The 17,632-nt window shown below is 45.6% G+C and overlaps 1 protein-coding gene across 2 annotated transcripts in view; it reads right to left on the minus strand.

Moving 5' to 3' along the window:
• Positions 1-17,632, minus strand: part of LOC116983506 (inter-alpha-trypsin inhibitor heavy chain H3-like) — a 103,654-nt gene that overhangs the window by 39,856 nt on the left and 46,166 nt on the right. For both annotated transcript variants that reach the window (XM_033037320.1, XM_033037321.1), the window contains one exon: positions 1,120-1,224. In XM_033037320.1, coding sequence (XP_032893211.1) covers positions 1,120-1,224 — 105 coding nt within the window. The remainder of the gene's footprint in view (positions 1-1,119; positions 1,225-17,632) is intronic.

The raw sequence follows: 17,632 nt of genomic DNA on the forward strand, positions 1-17,632 counted from the left end.
TTGGGGGAGTCCAGAACCAGGGACCACAGTTTAAGAATAAGGGGTAAGCCATTTAGAAGGGAGACGAGGAAACACTTTTTTGTGGAATTCTCTGTCTCAGAGGGCGGTGGAGGACGGTTCTCTGGATACTTTTAAGAGAGAGCTAGATAGGGCTCTTAAAGATAGCGGAGTCAGGGGATATGGGGAGAAGGCAGGAATGGGGTACTGATTGGGGATGATCAGCCATGATCACATTGAATGGCAGTGCTGGCTCGAAGGGCCGAATGGCCTACTCCTGCACCTATTGCCCATTGTCCATTGTCTATTTGCACCGACAGCCACTGGACAAGGCGAGAGGCGCAGCCGGCGGTCCCCGGCAGGTCAGGAGCCGGAGCAGAGCTGAGCTGGAACCAACTGCTCCGGCTGCAAGCCCGGCCCAACACCTCCAGCTGCTGCTGGTCAAGGACTGGTCACCCAGGAAAGGACAGGGACGGCCCAGCAGCAACTCAACAGCACCCGCAATTCCGGAGACCTGCGCCCCATCCTGACCACGGACCCCGACACCAACCCCACGCAGCAGCACGATCTTGCTCACTCACCGAAGCATAAAGCAATACAAACGACAAACTTATTGTAGCTTTATACAAAGGAACAATATATACAACTAATTCATAGTTTGAAAGCAATATTTTCTTACCTGAAGGAATCACAGCTGTAAAATACGGACGAAATGAAGTTCTGTATGCTCTGCTACCAACAATGTTTATGGCGAGTGACCTATGACCTGGGCATGCACAATCGGAATACTGAACTCGCTTATTCCCAATGAATTTGTCCATGTATTCCCAATGAATACCACCGGGTGGCGCCGTAAATGGCAGCCTCGCTAACAGCCTTTCTCGTCCCTTTCTTCATTTGTTGTTTTTAGTCTGCTTCACTTGTATGTTTTAGTGTATCTATAGTTTTTGTATTATGTGGGGGATGGGATCGGGGGGTGGGATCGGGGGGGGGGGGGGGTAAATCAAATTTCACTGCACCTCAAGGTACACGTGACGATAAAGGACCATTGAACCACTTAATTTCATTTTTCAAAGGGCAAGGAGATATGAATGAAGGAGCACTGAGACAACGTGTTCTTACTTTACGAGCCCTGCAGTCTGTCCCCGTGAAACTGCTTGTTGGTACTGTTTCTGGGCAGATTCTTTCTCTTTCACTATTCCCACATAGGTCACTCCATCCAGAGTCCTGCAAAGGGGAAAAGCACATGGTTGTTATCACAGAGTTGATGCAGTGACCTTCCCCTCTCATGCACACTTGATTAAGGCCTTCGAGCCAGCACTGCCATTCGGATTAAGGCATATAAATCAAGACACATTTTGGACCACAAATCATTACATACTGTATAATACACTCATATTGCCATATCTGAGTTACTGTGTGGAGATATGGGGTAACACCTACAAAACCAAGCTACAGCCATTATGCACATTACAAAAAAGGGCAATAAGAATTATTAATAACGTTGGATATCTTGAACATACCAATTTATTATTCTTAAAGTCACACACACTGAAGTTCACCGATCTGGTTAAATTTAAGACTGCGCAAATCATGTACAAAGCAAGAAATAATTTACTTCCAAGAAATATACAAAAACTGTTTATGGAAAGACAGGGTGGGTATAATTTGAGAGGGAAACATAATTTAAAAAAACTCAATGTCAGAACACCTCTTAAAAGTATGTGCATAGCAATCTGCGGTGTGAATTTGTGGAATGGTCTGGAACAGGAGATAAAACTTAGCACAAGCATAATTCAGTTTAAAAAGATGTACAAAAACACTTGTTTAAAAGGATATTGGGATGAGGATAGGTGATTGTGAGTGGGATACTTGTTATACTGATTGTATTGGGAAGGGTGATTATAGAGTGATGGGTTGTATATATGACTAAGATACTGTATAGTATATGAGGGTTTTTTCTTTTCTTTTTTTCTTTTTTGTATGGCTTTGTAAATATTTGATTAGTGTATAAATGTAAATAATTTGATGTACATATAGTGGCTGATGTACATATGGTGTACATATAGCTGCTAAATTTGTATAAGATAATTACAAGCAGTTGAATAAGGGATGGGAATTAATAAAGTTTGGCTTCTTCCTGCTCCTTTTCAGACACATACGATTTCATTTATTTATAGATATTGTTTATGACACTTTATAAATATTTTTGTTTTGTTTTTTGTATGCTGTTTCACACTTGCTTTTTATTCTTTTATTCTGTTCGAAATAAAGAATAAAATAAAAAAATAAAAAAAGGATTGTGAGAAATTGCATAATTGGGTTATGGTGGATACATGGATAGGACAGGTTTCGAGGGATAAGGGCCAAACGCAAGCAAATGTGATGTTGGTTGGTGTGGGCACGTTGGGTCGAAGGGCCTGTTTCCATGTGTTTAAGAAGGAACTGCAGATGCTGGAAAATCGAAGGTACACAAAAAAGCTGGAGAAACTCAGCGGGTGCAGCAGCATCTATGGAGCGAAGGAAAAAGGCAACGTTTCGGGCCAAAACCCTTCTTCAGACTGATCGGGGGTGGGGGGGGGGGGGGCGGGGAGAAGAAAGGAAAAAGGAGGAAGAGCTGGAAGGCTGGGGATGGGAGGAGACAGCAGGAGGGCTGAGGAAGGGGAGGAGACAGCACGGACTAACACATTTGGGAGAATTCAATGTTCATGCCCCCAGGATGCAGACTCCCCAAGCGGAATATGAGGAGCTGTTCCTCCAATTTCCGGTGTTACTCATCTGGCCATGGAGGAGACCCAGGACAGAGAGGTCGGATACGGCGTGGGAGGGGGAGTTGAAGTGCTGAGCCACCGGGAGGTCAGGTTGGTTATTGCGGACCGAGCGGAGGTGTTTGGCGAAACGATCACCCAACCTCCGCTTGGTCTCACCAATATAGATCTGCTGACATTTAGAGCAGCGGATGCAATAGATGAGGTTGGAGGAGATGCAGGTAAACCTCTGTCGCACCTGGAACGACTGCTTGGGTCCTTGAATGGAGTCGAGGGGGGAGGTAAAGGGACAAGCGTTGCATTTCCTGCAGTTGGAAGGGAAAGTGCCCGGGCAGGAGGTGGTACGGGAGGGAAGGGAAGAATTGACAAGGGAGTTATGGAGGGAGCGGTCTTTGCGGAAGGCAGATATGGGGGGAGATGGGAAGATGTGGCGAGTGGTGGGGTCACGTTGGAGGTGGCGAAACTGACGGAGGATTACTTGTTGTATGTGACGGCTGGTGGGGTGAAAGGTGAGTACTAGGGGGACTCTGCCCTTGTTGCGAGTGGGGGGATGGGGAGAGAGAGCAGTGTTGCGGGGTATGGAAGAGACCCTGGTGCGAGCCTCATCTATGGTGGAGATGGGGAACCCCCGTTCCCTGAAGAATTAGGACATTTCAGATGCCCTTGTGTGGAACACCTCAGCCTGGGAGCAGATGCTGCGTAGACGGAGGAATTGGTAGTAGGGGATGGAGTCCTTACAGGAAACAGGGTGGGAAGAAGTGTAGTCCAGATAGCCATGGGAGTCAGTAGGTTTATAGTGGATGTCGGTCAGAAGTCTATCACCTGCAATGGAGATAGTGAGGTCAAGGAATGGTAGGGAAGTGTCTGAAATGGTCCAGGTGTATTTGAGTGCCGGATGGAAGTTAGTGGTGAAGTGGATGAAGTCAGTCAGTTGTGTGCGGGTGCAGGAGGTGGCACCAAAGCAGTCGTCGATGTAGCGGATGTAGAGGTCGGGGATGGGGCCCTGGTACGTATTGAACAAGGATTGCTCGACGTAACCGACAAAGAGGCAGGCGTAGCTGGGGCCCATGCGTGTGCCCATAGCTACGCCTTGTATTTGGAGGAAATGGGAGGTGTCAAATGTGAAGTTATTGAGGGTAAGGACCAGCTTTGCTAGGCTGTTTCCATGCTGTATCACTCTATCAGTCTGAAAAAGAAGAGATGGGGAGAACGTACATACTCCGTACAGACAGCACGGATCGAACCTGGGCCTTTGGTGCTGAAAGGCAGCAACTCCACTGCTGTGCCACCGTGCCGCCCCCGTTATCCATGTTTATGAGGAGATTCTGGGAATTGTATCGAAATACACAAATTGCGGTTGTAAATATTCAATAAATGAATTATCTCGTAATCTATATTACTAAAAGTCTGATCTTGACCACTTCCTGTTGTTCTGTATATTAATTTTAGAAAAAACGCTGCCACTTACGGCTGTGAATTTTGGCCATCTTACTCAGAGTCCCCCTCCGCTGCGCAGGACAAGAGGATTTTTCCCATCAATTAAATATAAAAGAGTTATTAGTGTTTAGAAAATATTGAGATTCTCTCTCCTGAAGGTCACGGTCTTTCTGGAGGGACGATAAAACCCGGAAGTGTTGAGTGCCTCAGTCAGTCTCTGCAAGATGGGGGAGCGAGAGGATCACGTCTCTCAGTCTGATCGATGAATAATACTGAACACATGTCTACTAAACTGTGAGTGCCCTTAATGGGGTTTGAAAATGCTTGCTAAAAGTGTTTTTTGGTTTGAAAATGCATGCAAAAAGTGTGTTTTGGTTTAAGAATGCTAAAGTTGCCTTGCCTAATTGAAAAGTTGGTTTCAGAATGCTAAAGTTTCTTTGCCTAATTGAACAGTTGATTTGAGAATGCAAAAGTTGCCTTGCCTAATTGAAAAGTTGATTTGAGAATGCAAAAGTTGCCTTGCCTAATTGAAATGTCGGTTTGAGAATGCTAAAGTTGCGTGGCCTAATTAAAGTTGCCTTGCCTAATTAAAGTTGCCTTGCTTAATTAAAGTTGCCTTGCTTAATTAAAGTTGCCTTGCCAAATGCAAGGGGTTTGTTTTGAAAATGTGCCTTTTAACTGTGCCTTATTGAAAAGTGTGCAACTATTTTTGGAAGGAAAAACTGTGATTAAACGTTTTATTAGATCATTTTGTGTTTAATGCAAAATTGCCGCCATTTGCGTGACTTCCGCTCAGTGGAGAAGTGGCGCTGATTGCTTCATTTCCGCTTAGTGGAGAGGTGGCGCTGAGTGCGTCATTTCCGCTTAGTGGAGAGGTGGCGCTGTGTGCGGAAGGCCCACACTGAAGACGCCACCCTGAACTGTTTGAGTACTTCAAGATAGCTTACTGCCATGTATATGGTGAGTGTGTTTGTTGAAAGTTATTTAAAGCATGTTTTTGCTGTAGCTGCAGCAGCAGCTGTAGAGGAGTGTTTCAGAGTAAAAATGGCTTTAAACGTTTGAATCATTCGGTTTAGACACAACTGTATTCTTATTTTCAAACTTCTTACATAGAGTATATGGGTAGTAACATGATTCAGTATGCTTACCACATTCTGAAGTAACTTGTCATTTTAATATTGGTGCTGTGTGTGTGTCTGTGTGTGTGTCTGTGAGTGTGTGTCTGTGAGTGTGTGTGTGTGTGTGTGTGTGTGTGTGTGTGTGTGTGTGTGTGTGTGTGTGTGTGTGTGTGTGTGTGTGTGTGTGTGTGTGTGTGAGTGTATCTATAAGTGCGTGTGTCTGTGCGAGAGTCTGTGTGTGTGAGTGACTGCATGTGAGGTGGAGGGTGTGTGGTATCAACAAATAACAAATAGTACAAATAATATGGTATTTTGTAGGTCAGAGCTTATTCGTTATGTTTAATAGCCTGATGGCTGTCAGGAAGAAGCTGTTCCTCAATGTGGATGATACAGTTTTCAGTTTACAAAAGTCGGACATGACTCCAGAAGTCGGGCAGAAGTCAGCCAGTCCACAAGCCGTGAGTGACTGCACTGCCAGCCCACCAGCCATGAATAAGTAAACAGCCAGCCTACCAGCTGTATGTTTCTCAGCTGCCAGCCTGCCAGGTCTGAGTGACTGTACTGCCAGGCCTCAGTGACTGAGCTGGCAGCCCAAGAATCCATTCGGCCCACAATGTCCATACTAGACTTCTCAAAACCAGTCCCTTCGACTCACAACACCCATAGTAACGCTACAGAAAGCCCCCTCTCCCCCCACCCCACCCCCCCCCACTGGCCAGCAATATTGAAATTGGTGAAGAGGTGGAATATTGGGTAGGGTGACCAGCCCTCCTGTGTGATGCTGGGACCCAACAGGTCCCACTTAGTCTAGTCTATATAACTAAAACTCTGATCTTGACCGCTTTTGACCCACTGTGCTGCAATTTCCGACAGAACGCCGCCACCTACGGCCGTCATTTTTGGCCACCTCACTTAGAGCCTCCCTCTGCCTTACAGGTGTGGATGATTTTTCCCATCGATGACAAATCAGAGAAATATTAATGTTTTTAAATAAATCACCATTCTCTCTGCTGCCCCTGCTGGAGGGAGGGGGAGGGACTATAAAACCAGTATGTGGTGTGACTCACTCAGTCTCTGTGAGATGGATGAGGCCAAGGGTCACCTCTTTCTGAGCTCTGAACAACACTGAACAATTGTCTACATAACTGTGAGTCCCCTTAATGTGGTTTGAAAATGAAAATATGGTTTGTTTGAAGAAAAAAGGCACTGCCTGCAAATGGTTGTTTGGGTGCTTTGGCTGGAAGTTGAAACGCACTACTTACTGCAAATGATGGCATGGGTGCTTTGGCTTGAAGTTGAAAGGCACTATTTGCTGCAAATGGTGGCTTGGGTGCTTTGGCTTGACGTTGAAAAGCATTACTTACGGCAAATGGTGGCTTGGGTGCTTTGGCTTAGAGTTGAAAGGCACTACTTACTGCAAATGGTGGCTTGGGTGCTTTGGCTTGAAGTTGAAAGGCACTGCAAATGGTGGCTTGGGCGTTTGTCTTGAAGTTGAAAGGCACTATTTTCTGCAAATGGTGGCTTGGGTGCTTTGGCTTGAAGTTGAAAGACACTACTTACTGCAAATGGTGGCTCGAGTGCTTTGGCTTGAAATTGAAAGGCACTACTTACTGCAAATGGTGGCTTGGGAGCTTTGGCTTGAAGTTGAAAGACACTACTTACTGCAAATGGTGGCATGAAGTTGAAAGGCACTACTTACTGCAAATGGTAGCTTGGGTGCTTTGGCTTGAAGTTGAAAGGCATTACTTACTGCAAATGGTGGCTTGGGTGCTTTGGCTTAGAGTTGAAAGGCACTACTTACTGCAAATGGTGGCTTGGGTGCTTTGGCTTGAAGTTGAAAGGCACTGCAAATGGTGGCTTGGGTGTTTGTCTTGAAGTTGAAAGGCACTATTTTCTGCAAATGGTGGCTTGGGTGCTTTGACTTGAAGTTGAAAAACACTACTTACTGCAAATGGTGGCTCGAGTGCTTTGGCTTGAAATTGAAAGGCACTACTTACTGCAAATGGTGGCTTGGGAGCTTTGGCTTGAAGTTGAAAGACACTACTTACTGCAAATGGTGGCATGAAGTAGAAAGGCACTACTTACTGCAAATGGTAGCTTGGGTGCTTTGGCTTGAAGTTGAAAGGCACTACTAACTGCAAATGGTGGCTTGGGTGCTTTGGCTTGTAGTTGAAAGGCACTACTTACTGCAAATGGTGGCTTGGGTGCTTTGGCTTGAAGTTGAAAGGCACCACTTACAGCAAATGGTGGCTTGGTTGCTATGGCTTGAAGTTGGTAGGCACTACTTACTGCAAATGGTGGCTTGGGTGCATTGACTTGAAGTTGAAAGGCACTACTTACTGCAAGGTGGCTTGGGAGCTTTGGCTTGAAGTTGAAAGGCACTACTTACTTCAAATGGTGGCTTGGGTGCTTTGGCTTGAAGTTGAAATACACAACTTACTGTAAATGGTGGCTTGGGTGCTTTGGCTTGAAGTTGAAAGGCACTACTTACTGCAAATGGTGGCTTGGGTGCTTTGGCTTGTAGTTGAAAGGCACTACTTACTGCAAATGGTGGCTTGGGTGCTTTGGCTTGAAGTTGAAAGGCACCACTTACTGCAAATGGTGGCTTGGTTGCTATGACTTGAAGTTGGTAGGCACTACTTACTGCAAATGGTGACTTGAGTGCTTTGGCTTGAAGTTCAAAGGCACTACTTACTGCAAAAAGTGCCATGGGAGCTTTGGCGAAGTTGAAAGGCACTACTTACGGCAAATGGTGGATTGGGAGCTTTGGCTTGAAGTTGAAAGCCACTACTTACTGCAAATGGTGGCTTGGGTGCTTTGGCTTGAAGTTGAAAGGCACTACTTACTGCAAGGTGGCTTGGGAGCTTTGGCTTGAAGTTGAAATACACAACTTACTGCAAATGGTGGCTTGTGTGCTTTGGCTTGAAGTTGAAAGGCACTACTTACTGCAAATGGTGGCTTGGGTGCTTTGGCTTGGTTGAAAGGCACTTTTTACTGGAAATGGTGGCTTGGGTGCTTTGGCTTGAAGTTGATGCAGTACGTACGGAAAATGGTGGCTTGGGTGCTTTGGCTTGAAGTTGAAGGCACTACATACAAATGGTGGCATGGAGTTGAAAGGCACTACTTACTGCAAATGGTGGCTTGGGTGCTTTGGGTTGAAGTTGAAAGGCACTACTTACTGCAAATGGTGGCTTGGGTGCTCTGGCTTGAAGTTGAAAGACACTACTTACTGCAAATTGTGGTTTGGGTGCTTTGCTTGAAGTTGAAAGGCACTACTTACTGCAAATGGTGGCTTGGGTGCTTTGGTTGGAAGTTGAAAGGCACTACTTACTGCAAATGGTGGCTGGTGCTATGGCTTGAAGTTGATAGGCACTACTTACTGCAAATGGTGGCTTGGGAGCTTTGGCTTGAAGTTGAAAGGCACTACTTACTGCAAATGGTGGCTTGGGAGCTTTGGCTTGAAGTTGAAAGACACTACTTACTGCAAATGGTGGCATGGGGTTGAAAGGCACCACTTACTGCAAATGGTGGCTTGGGTGCTTTGGTTGGAAGTTGAAAGGCACTTCTTACTGCAAATGGTGGCTGGTCCTATGGCTTGAAGTTGATAGGCACTACATACTGCAGATGGTGGCTTGGGAGCTTTGGCTTGAAGTTGAAAGGCACTACTTACTGCAAATGGTGGCTTGGGAGCTTTGGCTTGTAGTTGAAAGACACTACTTACTGCAAATGTTGGCATGAGGTTGAAAGGCACCACTTACTGCAAATGGTAGCTTGGGTTCTTTGACTTGAAGTTGAAAGGCACTACTTACTGCAAACGGTGGCTTGGGTGCTTTGGCTTGAAGTTGAAAGGCACTACTTACTGCAAATGGTGGCTTGGGTGCTTTGGCTTGAAGTTGAAAGGCACCACTTACTGCAAATGGTGGCTTGGTTGCTATGGCTTGAAGTTGGTTGGCACTACTTACTGCAAATGGTGGCTTGAGTGCTTTGGCTTGAAGTTCAAAGGCACTACTTACTGCAAAAAGTGCCATGGGAGCTTTGGCTTGAAGTTGAAAGGCACTACTTACAGCAAATGGTGGATTGGGTGCTTTGGCTTGAAGTTGAAAGGCACTGCACTCCGGCACTCCAATACACCTGGACGATTTCCGACACTTCCCTACCATTCCTTGACCTCACCATCTCCATCGCAGGGGACAGACTCCTGACCGCCATACATTACAAACCCACTGACTCACATGGCTATCTGGACTACATGTCTTCCCACCCTGCCCCCTGTAAAGACTCCATCCCCTACTCCCAATTCCTCCGCCTACGCCGCATCTGTTCCCAGGATGAGACATTTCATACCAGGGCATCGGAAATGTCCTCGTTCTTCAGGGAACGGGGATTCCCCTCCGCCACCATAGATGAGGCTCACACCAGGGTCTCATCCATACCCCGTAACACTGCTCTCTCTCCCCATCCCTGCACACGCAACAAGGGCAGAGTCCCTCTGGTCCTCACCTTTCACCCCACCAGCCGGCAAATACAACACATAATCCTCCACCATTTCCGCCACCTCCAACGTGACCCCACGACTCGCCACATCTTCCCATCTCCCCCCATGTCTGCCTTCCGCAAAGACCGCTCCCTCCGCAACTCCCTCGTCAATTCTTCCCTTCCCTCCCGCACCACCCCCTCCCCGGGCACTTTCCGTTGCAAACGCAAGAAATGCAACACCTGTCCCTTCACCTCCCCCCTCGACTCCATTCAAGGTCCCAAGCAGTCGTTCCAGGTGCGACAAAGGTTCACCTGTATCTCCTCCAACCTCATCTACTGCATCCGCTGCTCTAGATGTCAGCTGATTTACATCGGTGAGACCAAGCGTAGGTTGGGCGATCGTTTCGCCGAACACCTCCGCTCAGTCCGCAATAACCTACCTGACCTCCCGGTGGCTCAGCACTTCAACTCCCCCTCCCATTCCCAATCCGACCTCTCTGTCCTGGGTCTCCTCCATTGCCAGAGTGAGCAACAGCGGAAATTGGAGGAACAGCACCTCATATTCCGTCTGGGGACCTTGCGTCCTTATGGCATTAACATTGAATTCTCCCAATTTGGCTAGCCCTTGCTGTCTCCTCCCCTTCCTTAACCCTCTAGCTGTCTCCTCCCACCCTCCCATCCGCCCGCCCTCGGGCTCCTCCTCCTCCTCCCCTTTTCCTTCTTTCTTTCCCCCCCCCCACCCCCCATCAGTCTGAAGAAGGGTTTCGGCCCGAATCGTCGCCTATTTCCTTCGCTCCATAGATGCTGCTGCACCCGCTGAGTTTCCCCAGCAATTTTGTGTACCTTCGATATTCCAGCATCTGCAGTTCCCTTTTGAATACTTATTGCAAGGTGGCTTGGGAACTTTGGCTTGAAGTTGAAAGGCACTACTTACTTCAAATGGTGGCTTGGGTGCTTTGGCTTGAAGTTGAAATACACAACTTACTGCAAATGGTGGCGTGGGTGCTTTGGCTTGACGTTGAAAGGCACTACATACAAATGGTGGCATGGAGTTGAAAGGCACTACTTACTGCAAATGGTGGCTTGGGTGATTTGGCTTGAAGTTGAAAGGCACTACTTACTGCAAATGGTGGCTTGGGTGCTTTGGTTGGAAGTTGAATGGCACTACTTACTGCAAATGGTGGCTGGTGCTATGGCTTGAAGTTTGTAGGCACTACTTACTGCAAATGGTGGCTTGGGAGCTTTGGCTTGAAGTTTGTAGGCACTACTTACTGCAAATGGTGGCATGAAGTTGAAAGGCACTACTTACTGCAAATGGTGGCTTGGGTGTTTTGGCTTGAAGTTGAAAGGCACTACTTACTGCAAATGGTGGCTTGAGTGCTTTGGCTTGAAATTGAAAGGCACTAACTGCAAATGGTGGCTTGAGTGCTTTGACTAGAAGTTGAAAGGCACTACTTACTGCAAATGTTGGCTTGAGGGCTTTGGCTTGAAGTTGGAAGTCACTACTTACTGCAAATGGTGGCATGCAGTTGAAAGGCACTACTTAATGCAAATGGTGGCTTGGGTGCTTTGGCTTGAAGTTGAAAGGTACTACTTACTGCAAATGGTGGCTTGGGTGCTTTGGCTTGAAGTTAAAAGGCACTACTTACTGCAAATGGAGGCTTGGGTGCTTTGGCTTGAAGTTGAAAGGCATTACTTAATGCAAATGGTGGCTTGGGTGCCTTGGCTTGAAATTGAAAGGCACTACTTACTGCAAGTGGTGGCTTGGGTGCTTTGGCTTGAAGTTGAAAGGCACTACTTACTGCAAGTGGTGTCTTGGGTGCTTTGGCTTGATGTTGAAAGGCACTACTTACCGCAAATGGTGGCTTGGGAACTTTGGCTTGAAGTTGAAAGGCACTACTTACGGCAAATGGTGGCTTAGGAGCTTTGGCTTGATGTTGAAATGCACCACTTACTGCAAATGGTGGCTTGGGTGCTTTGGCTTGATGTTGAAAGAAACTAACTACTGCAAATAGTGGCCTGGGAGCTTTTGCTTGAAGTTGAAAGGCATTACTTACTTCAAATGGTGGCTTGGGTTCTTTGGCTTGAAGTTGAAAGGCACTACACTGCAAATGGTGGCTTGGGTGCTTTGGCTTGAAGTTGAAAGGCACTACTTACCGCAAATGGTGGCTTGGGTGCTTTGGCTGGAAGTTGAAAGGCACTACTTACTGCAAATGGTGGCATGAGGTTGAAAGGCACTACTTATACAAATGGTGGCATGAAGTTGAAAGGCACTACTTACTGCAAATGGTGGCTTGGGTGCTTTGGCTTGAAGTTCAAAGGCACTACTTACTGCAAATGGTGGCTGGGGTGCTTTGGCTTGAAGTTGAAAGACACTCCTTACTGCAAATGGTGGTTTGGGTGCTTTGCTTGAAGTTGAAAGGCACTACTTACTGCAAATGGTGGCATGGAGTTGAAAGGCACCACTTACTACAAATGGTGGCTTGGGTGCTTTGGTTGGAAGTTGAAAGGCACTAACTGCAAATGGGGGCTGGTCCTATGGCTTGAAGTTGATAGGCACTACATACTGCAAATGGTGGCTTGGGAGCTTTGGCTTGAAGTTGAAAGGCACTACTTACTGCAAATGGTGGCTTGGGAGCTTTGGCTTGTAGTTGAAAGACACTACTTACTGCAAATGGTGGCATGATGTTGAAAGGCACCACTTACTGCAAATGGTAGCTTGGGTTCTTTGACTTGAAGTTGAAAGGCACTACTTACTGCAAACGGTGGTTTGGGTGCTTTGGCTTGAAGTTGAAAGGCACTACTTACTGCAAATGGTGGCTTGGGTGCTTTGGCTTGAAGTTGAAAGGCACCACTTACTGCAAATGGTGGCTTGGTTGCTATGGCTTGAAGTTGGTTGACACTACTTACTGCAAATGGTGGCTTGGTTGCTATGACTTGAAGTTGGTTGGCACTACTTACTGCAAATGGTGACTTGAGTGCTTTGGCTTGAAGTTCAAAGGCACTACTTACTGCAAAAAGTGCCATGAGAGCTTTGGCTTGAAGTTGAAAGGCACTACTTACGGCAAATGGTGGATTGGGAGCTTTGGCTTGAAGTTGAAAGGCACTACTTACTGCAAATGGTGGCTTGGGTGCATTGGCTTGAAGTTGAAAGGCACTACTTACTGCAAGGTGGCTTGGGAGCTTTGGCTTGAAGATGAAAGGCACTACTTACTTCAAATGGTGGCTTGGGTGCTATGGCTTGAAGTTGAAATACACAACTTACTGCAAATGGTGGCGTGGGTGCTTTGGCTTGAAGTTGAAAGGAACTAACTGCAAATGGTGGCTTGGGTGCTTTGGCTTGGTTGAAAGGCACTACTTACTGGAAAAGGTGGCTTGGGTGCTTTGGCTTGAAGTTGATACGCACTACTTACTGCAAATGGTGGCTTGGGTGCTTTGGCTTGAAGTTGAAAGGCACTATATACAAATGGTGGCATGGAGTTTAAAGGCACTACTTACTGCAAATGGTGGCTTGGGTGCTTTGGCTTGAAGTTGAAAGGCACTACTTACTGCAAATGGTGGCTTGGGTGCTTTGGTTAGAAGTTGAATGGCACTACTTACTGCAAATGGTGGCTGGTGCTCTGGCTTGAAGTTTGTAGGCACTACTTACTGCAAATGGTGGCGGGAGCTTTGGCTTGAAGCTTGTAGGCACTACTTACTGCAAATGGTGGCATGAGGTTGAAAGGCACTACTTACTGCAAATGGTGGCTTGGGTGTTTTGGCTTGAAGTTGAAAGGCACTACTTACTGCAAATGGTGGCTTGAGTGCTTTGGCTAGAAGTTGAAAGGCACTACTTACTGCAAATGCTGGCTTGGGGGCTTTGGCTTGAAGTTGGAAGTCTCTACTTTCTGCAAATGGTGGCATGAAGTTGAAAGGCACTGCTTAATGCAAATGGTGGCTTGGGTGCTTTGGCTTGAAGTTGAAATGTACTACTTACTGCAAATGGTGGCTTGGGTGCTTTGGCTTGAAGTTAAAAGGCACTACTTACTGCAAATGGAGGCTTGGGTGCTTTGGCTTGAAGTTGAAAGGCATTACTTAATGCAAATGGTGGCTTGGGTGCTTTAGCTTGATGTTGAAAGAAACTAACTCCTACAAATAGTGGCTTGGGAGCTTTTGCTTGAAGTTGAAAGGCATTACTTACTTCAAATGGTGGCTTGGGTACTTTGGCTTGAAGTTGAAAGGCACTAACTACTGCAAATAGTGGCTTGTGAGCTTTTGCTTGAAGTTGAAAGGCATTACTTACTTCAAATGGTGGCTTGGGTTCTTTGGCTTGAAGTTGAAAGGCACTACTTACTGCAAATGGTGGCTTGGGTGTTTTGGCTTGAAGTTCAAAGGCACTACTTTCTGTAAATGGTGGCGGGTGTTATGGCTTGAAGATGATAGGCACTACTTACTGCAAATTGTGGCTTGAGTGCTTTGGCTTGAAGTTGAAAGGGACTACTTACTGCAAATGGTGGCTTGAGTACTTTGGCTTGAAGTTGAAAGGTACTACTTACTGCAAATGTTGGCTTAGGGGCTTTGGCTTGAAGTTGGAAGTCACTACTTACTGCAAATGGTGGCTTGAAGTTGAAAGGCACTACTCACTGCAAATGGTGGCTTGGGTGCTTTGGCTTGAAGTTGAAAGGCACTACTTACTGCAAATGGTGGCTTGGGAGCTTTGGCTTGAAGTTGAATGGCACTACTTACGGCAAATGGTGGCTTAGGAGCTTTGGCTTGAAGTTGAAAGGCACTACTTACTGCAAATGGTGGCTTGGGTGCTTTCGCTTGATGTTGAAAGAAACTAACTACTGCAAATAGTGGCTTGGGAGCTTTTGCTTGAAGTTGAAAGGCATTACTTACTTGAAATGGTGGCTTGGGTTCTTTGGTTTGAAGTTGAAAGGCACTACACTGCAAATGGTGGCTTGGGTGCTTTGGCTTGAAGTTGAAAGGCACTACTTACTGCAAATAGTGGCTTGGGTGCTTTGGCTGGAAGTTGAAAGGCACTACTTACTGCAAATGGTGGCTTGGGTGCTTTGGCTAGAAGTTGATACGTACTACGTACTGCAAATTGCGGCTTGGGTGCTTTGGCTTGAAGTTGAAAGGCACTACTTATACAAATGGTGGCATGAGGTTGAAAGGCACTACTTACTGCAAATGGTGGCTTGGGTGCTTTGGCTTGAAGTGGAAAGGCACTACTTACTGCAAATGGTGGCTGGGGTGCTTTGGCTTGAAGTTGAAAGGCACTACTTACTGCAAATGGTGGCTTGGGTGCTTTGGCTTGAAGTTAAAAGGCACTACTTACTGCAAATGGAGGCTTGGATGCTTTGGCTTGCAGTTGAAAGGCATTACTTAATGCAATGGTGGCTTGGGTGCTTTGGCTTGAAATTGAAAGGCACTGCTTACTGGGTGCTATGGCTAGAAGATGATAGGCACTACTTACTGCAAATGGTGGCTTGAGTGCTTTGGCTTAAAGTTGAAAGGCACTAATTACTGCAAACGTTGGCTTGGGGGCTTTGGCTTGAAGTTGGAAGTCACTACTTACTGCAAATGGTGGCATGAAGTTGAAAGGCACTACTTACTGCAAATGGTGGCATGAAGTTAAAAGTTACTACTTACTGCAAATGGTGGCTTGCGTGCTTTGGCTTGAAGATGAGAGGCACTACTTACTGCAAATGGTGGCTTGGGTGCTTTGGCTTGAAATTGAAAGGCACAACTTACTGCAAACGGTGGCGGGTGCTATGGCTTGAAGTTGATAGGCACTACTTACTGCAAATGGTGCCTTGGGGGCTTTGGCTTGAAGTTGAAAGGCACTAACTGCAAATGGTGGCTTGAGTGCTTTGGCTTTAATTTGAAAGGCACTACTTACTGCAAATGGTGGCTTGGGTGCTTTGGTTTGAAGCTGAAAGGCACTACTTACTGCAAATGGTGGCTTGAAGTTTAAAGGCACTACACTGCAAATGGTGGCTTGGGTGCTTTGACTTGAAGTTGAAAGGCACTACCTACTGCAAATTATGGCATGAAGGCTTCCGGTGGCGCTATGGAGTAGGAGAGACTCGCGCCAACTAGCTCCGTGAAAAATCCGAAAAAACGGGAGGAAAAGACAGATCCTACCTGCAGAACCCGGGACCGATTGTTTTGAACTAAGCCCGTGACGTCATCAGGCGCGCGACACCGGCAGTATGTCGACTCAACATACTCCCCCCCGCAAGGCAAAAAACGGCAAGACTAAAGAGGTAGGCCCAACTGAAGCCTCGGCCTCAGGTTTAACAGCATCCCGAGAAGACATCTCAAAGAAGAAGAAAAAGACTGAGATGGAAGAATTAAAAACGTTCCTTAAGGAGGAACTTAAAAATCTTAGACAGGACTTTAAAGAGGATCTAGCATCTTTTAAAAAAGAAATGAAAGACCAAATTAAAGAAGAGGTTACAGAGATGGTAACTGAATAAGATGGAATCCAGATTTGATTCTAAACTTGAACCTATTCTCCTGACATTAGACCAACACTACAAGATTGTAAAAGAACTTGAGGAACTTGCTGAGACAAGCACCGCAACTACAAAACAACTCATCACTGAGAACCAACGCCTATCAAAGTTATTGTATCAAATAACTGAAAAATGTACAGACTTGGAGGGACGACAGAGGCGTCAGAATTTAAGAATCGTGGGCATCCAGGAAGGCAGAGAGGGGACTCGTGACCCCCGTGAATTTGCTGCAGAAGTACTGAAAACAATTTTGAACCTGGATCAGGAGCCATTACTTGCCCGAGCGCACAGAGTGGGTCGCCCAAAGGTGGGCGACCGACCAAGAATAATGATAGTAAAGGTCCAATATGACCATGTATTGGATGACATGATGAGGAAAATTGGTAAAAGCAGAAATCTTGTATATGAAGGAGACAAGATTAGCGTATTCAGAGATTACCCCGTGGAAGTTGCTAAGAAAAGAGCGTTGTTCACAGAAACAAGAAGAATACTGAAGAACATAAAGAATCTGAGATATGGACTGTTATACCCCGCAACACTGAGAGTCAGTTACGAGAAGAAGGAATACTTCTTCATCAAGCACACGGAAGCATTTGAATTTGCCAAGAACGTCGAGGACAAGATCGAAGATTGAAAAATATTCAACTCTTAACACCTACCCGGACACTGCTATCTCGCAGAGAAGATATGGAACTCTAAACTTTAAACTATTCTATTTAAGAGTTGCCTAAAATTCGCAATAAGAATTGGGTATATTTCCTACAACGGATATATATAAAACTAACATTCTAGTACTAACCTCTAACCTCTAACAACTATTAATAATCAAGAATATTAACTAACACTAACTAATGATAACAAGATTATTTAGATTATTTAAGAATTAATTAAAAGTATGAAATATAAGTAAAGTATGATTCAGGTATTTTATAATGAGAAATGTCTGATGGCCCTTGCCCTGATGTTTTCGTTTTTGATTATTCTTTGATAAATGTTTAGATTATACAAAACTAATATCTCAATTTGAGACTACTAATTATACCATTAATGGAATATAATCAATATTTCTTTCCCCCCCCACAAATTGTATGCATCGAATTGGAAACTTTCCTTTTAAGGAAAGCACGGAGCTAGTATTTTTATAAACCAAAAGCTACGGAAGTCCATAGATGCTTAGCCACATTAGGGTGGCTATCACTAACTGCACTAATTGTAGTTGTAGTTGCTTTTCTTTTTTACTTTCCACACTTTACTAACCCTATTAGCAATCACCTTTTTTATCTTATATCACATTATATTTTGTATATGGAATGGAATTGCATATTTTATTTAA

This window comes from Amblyraja radiata, chromosome 18 (assembly GCF_010909765.2).
Source record: "Amblyraja radiata isolate CabotCenter1 chromosome 18, sAmbRad1.1.pri, whole genome shotgun sequence".
Classification (NCBI taxonomy): Eukaryota; Metazoa; Chordata; class Chondrichthyes; order Rajiformes; family Rajidae; genus Amblyraja; species Amblyraja radiata.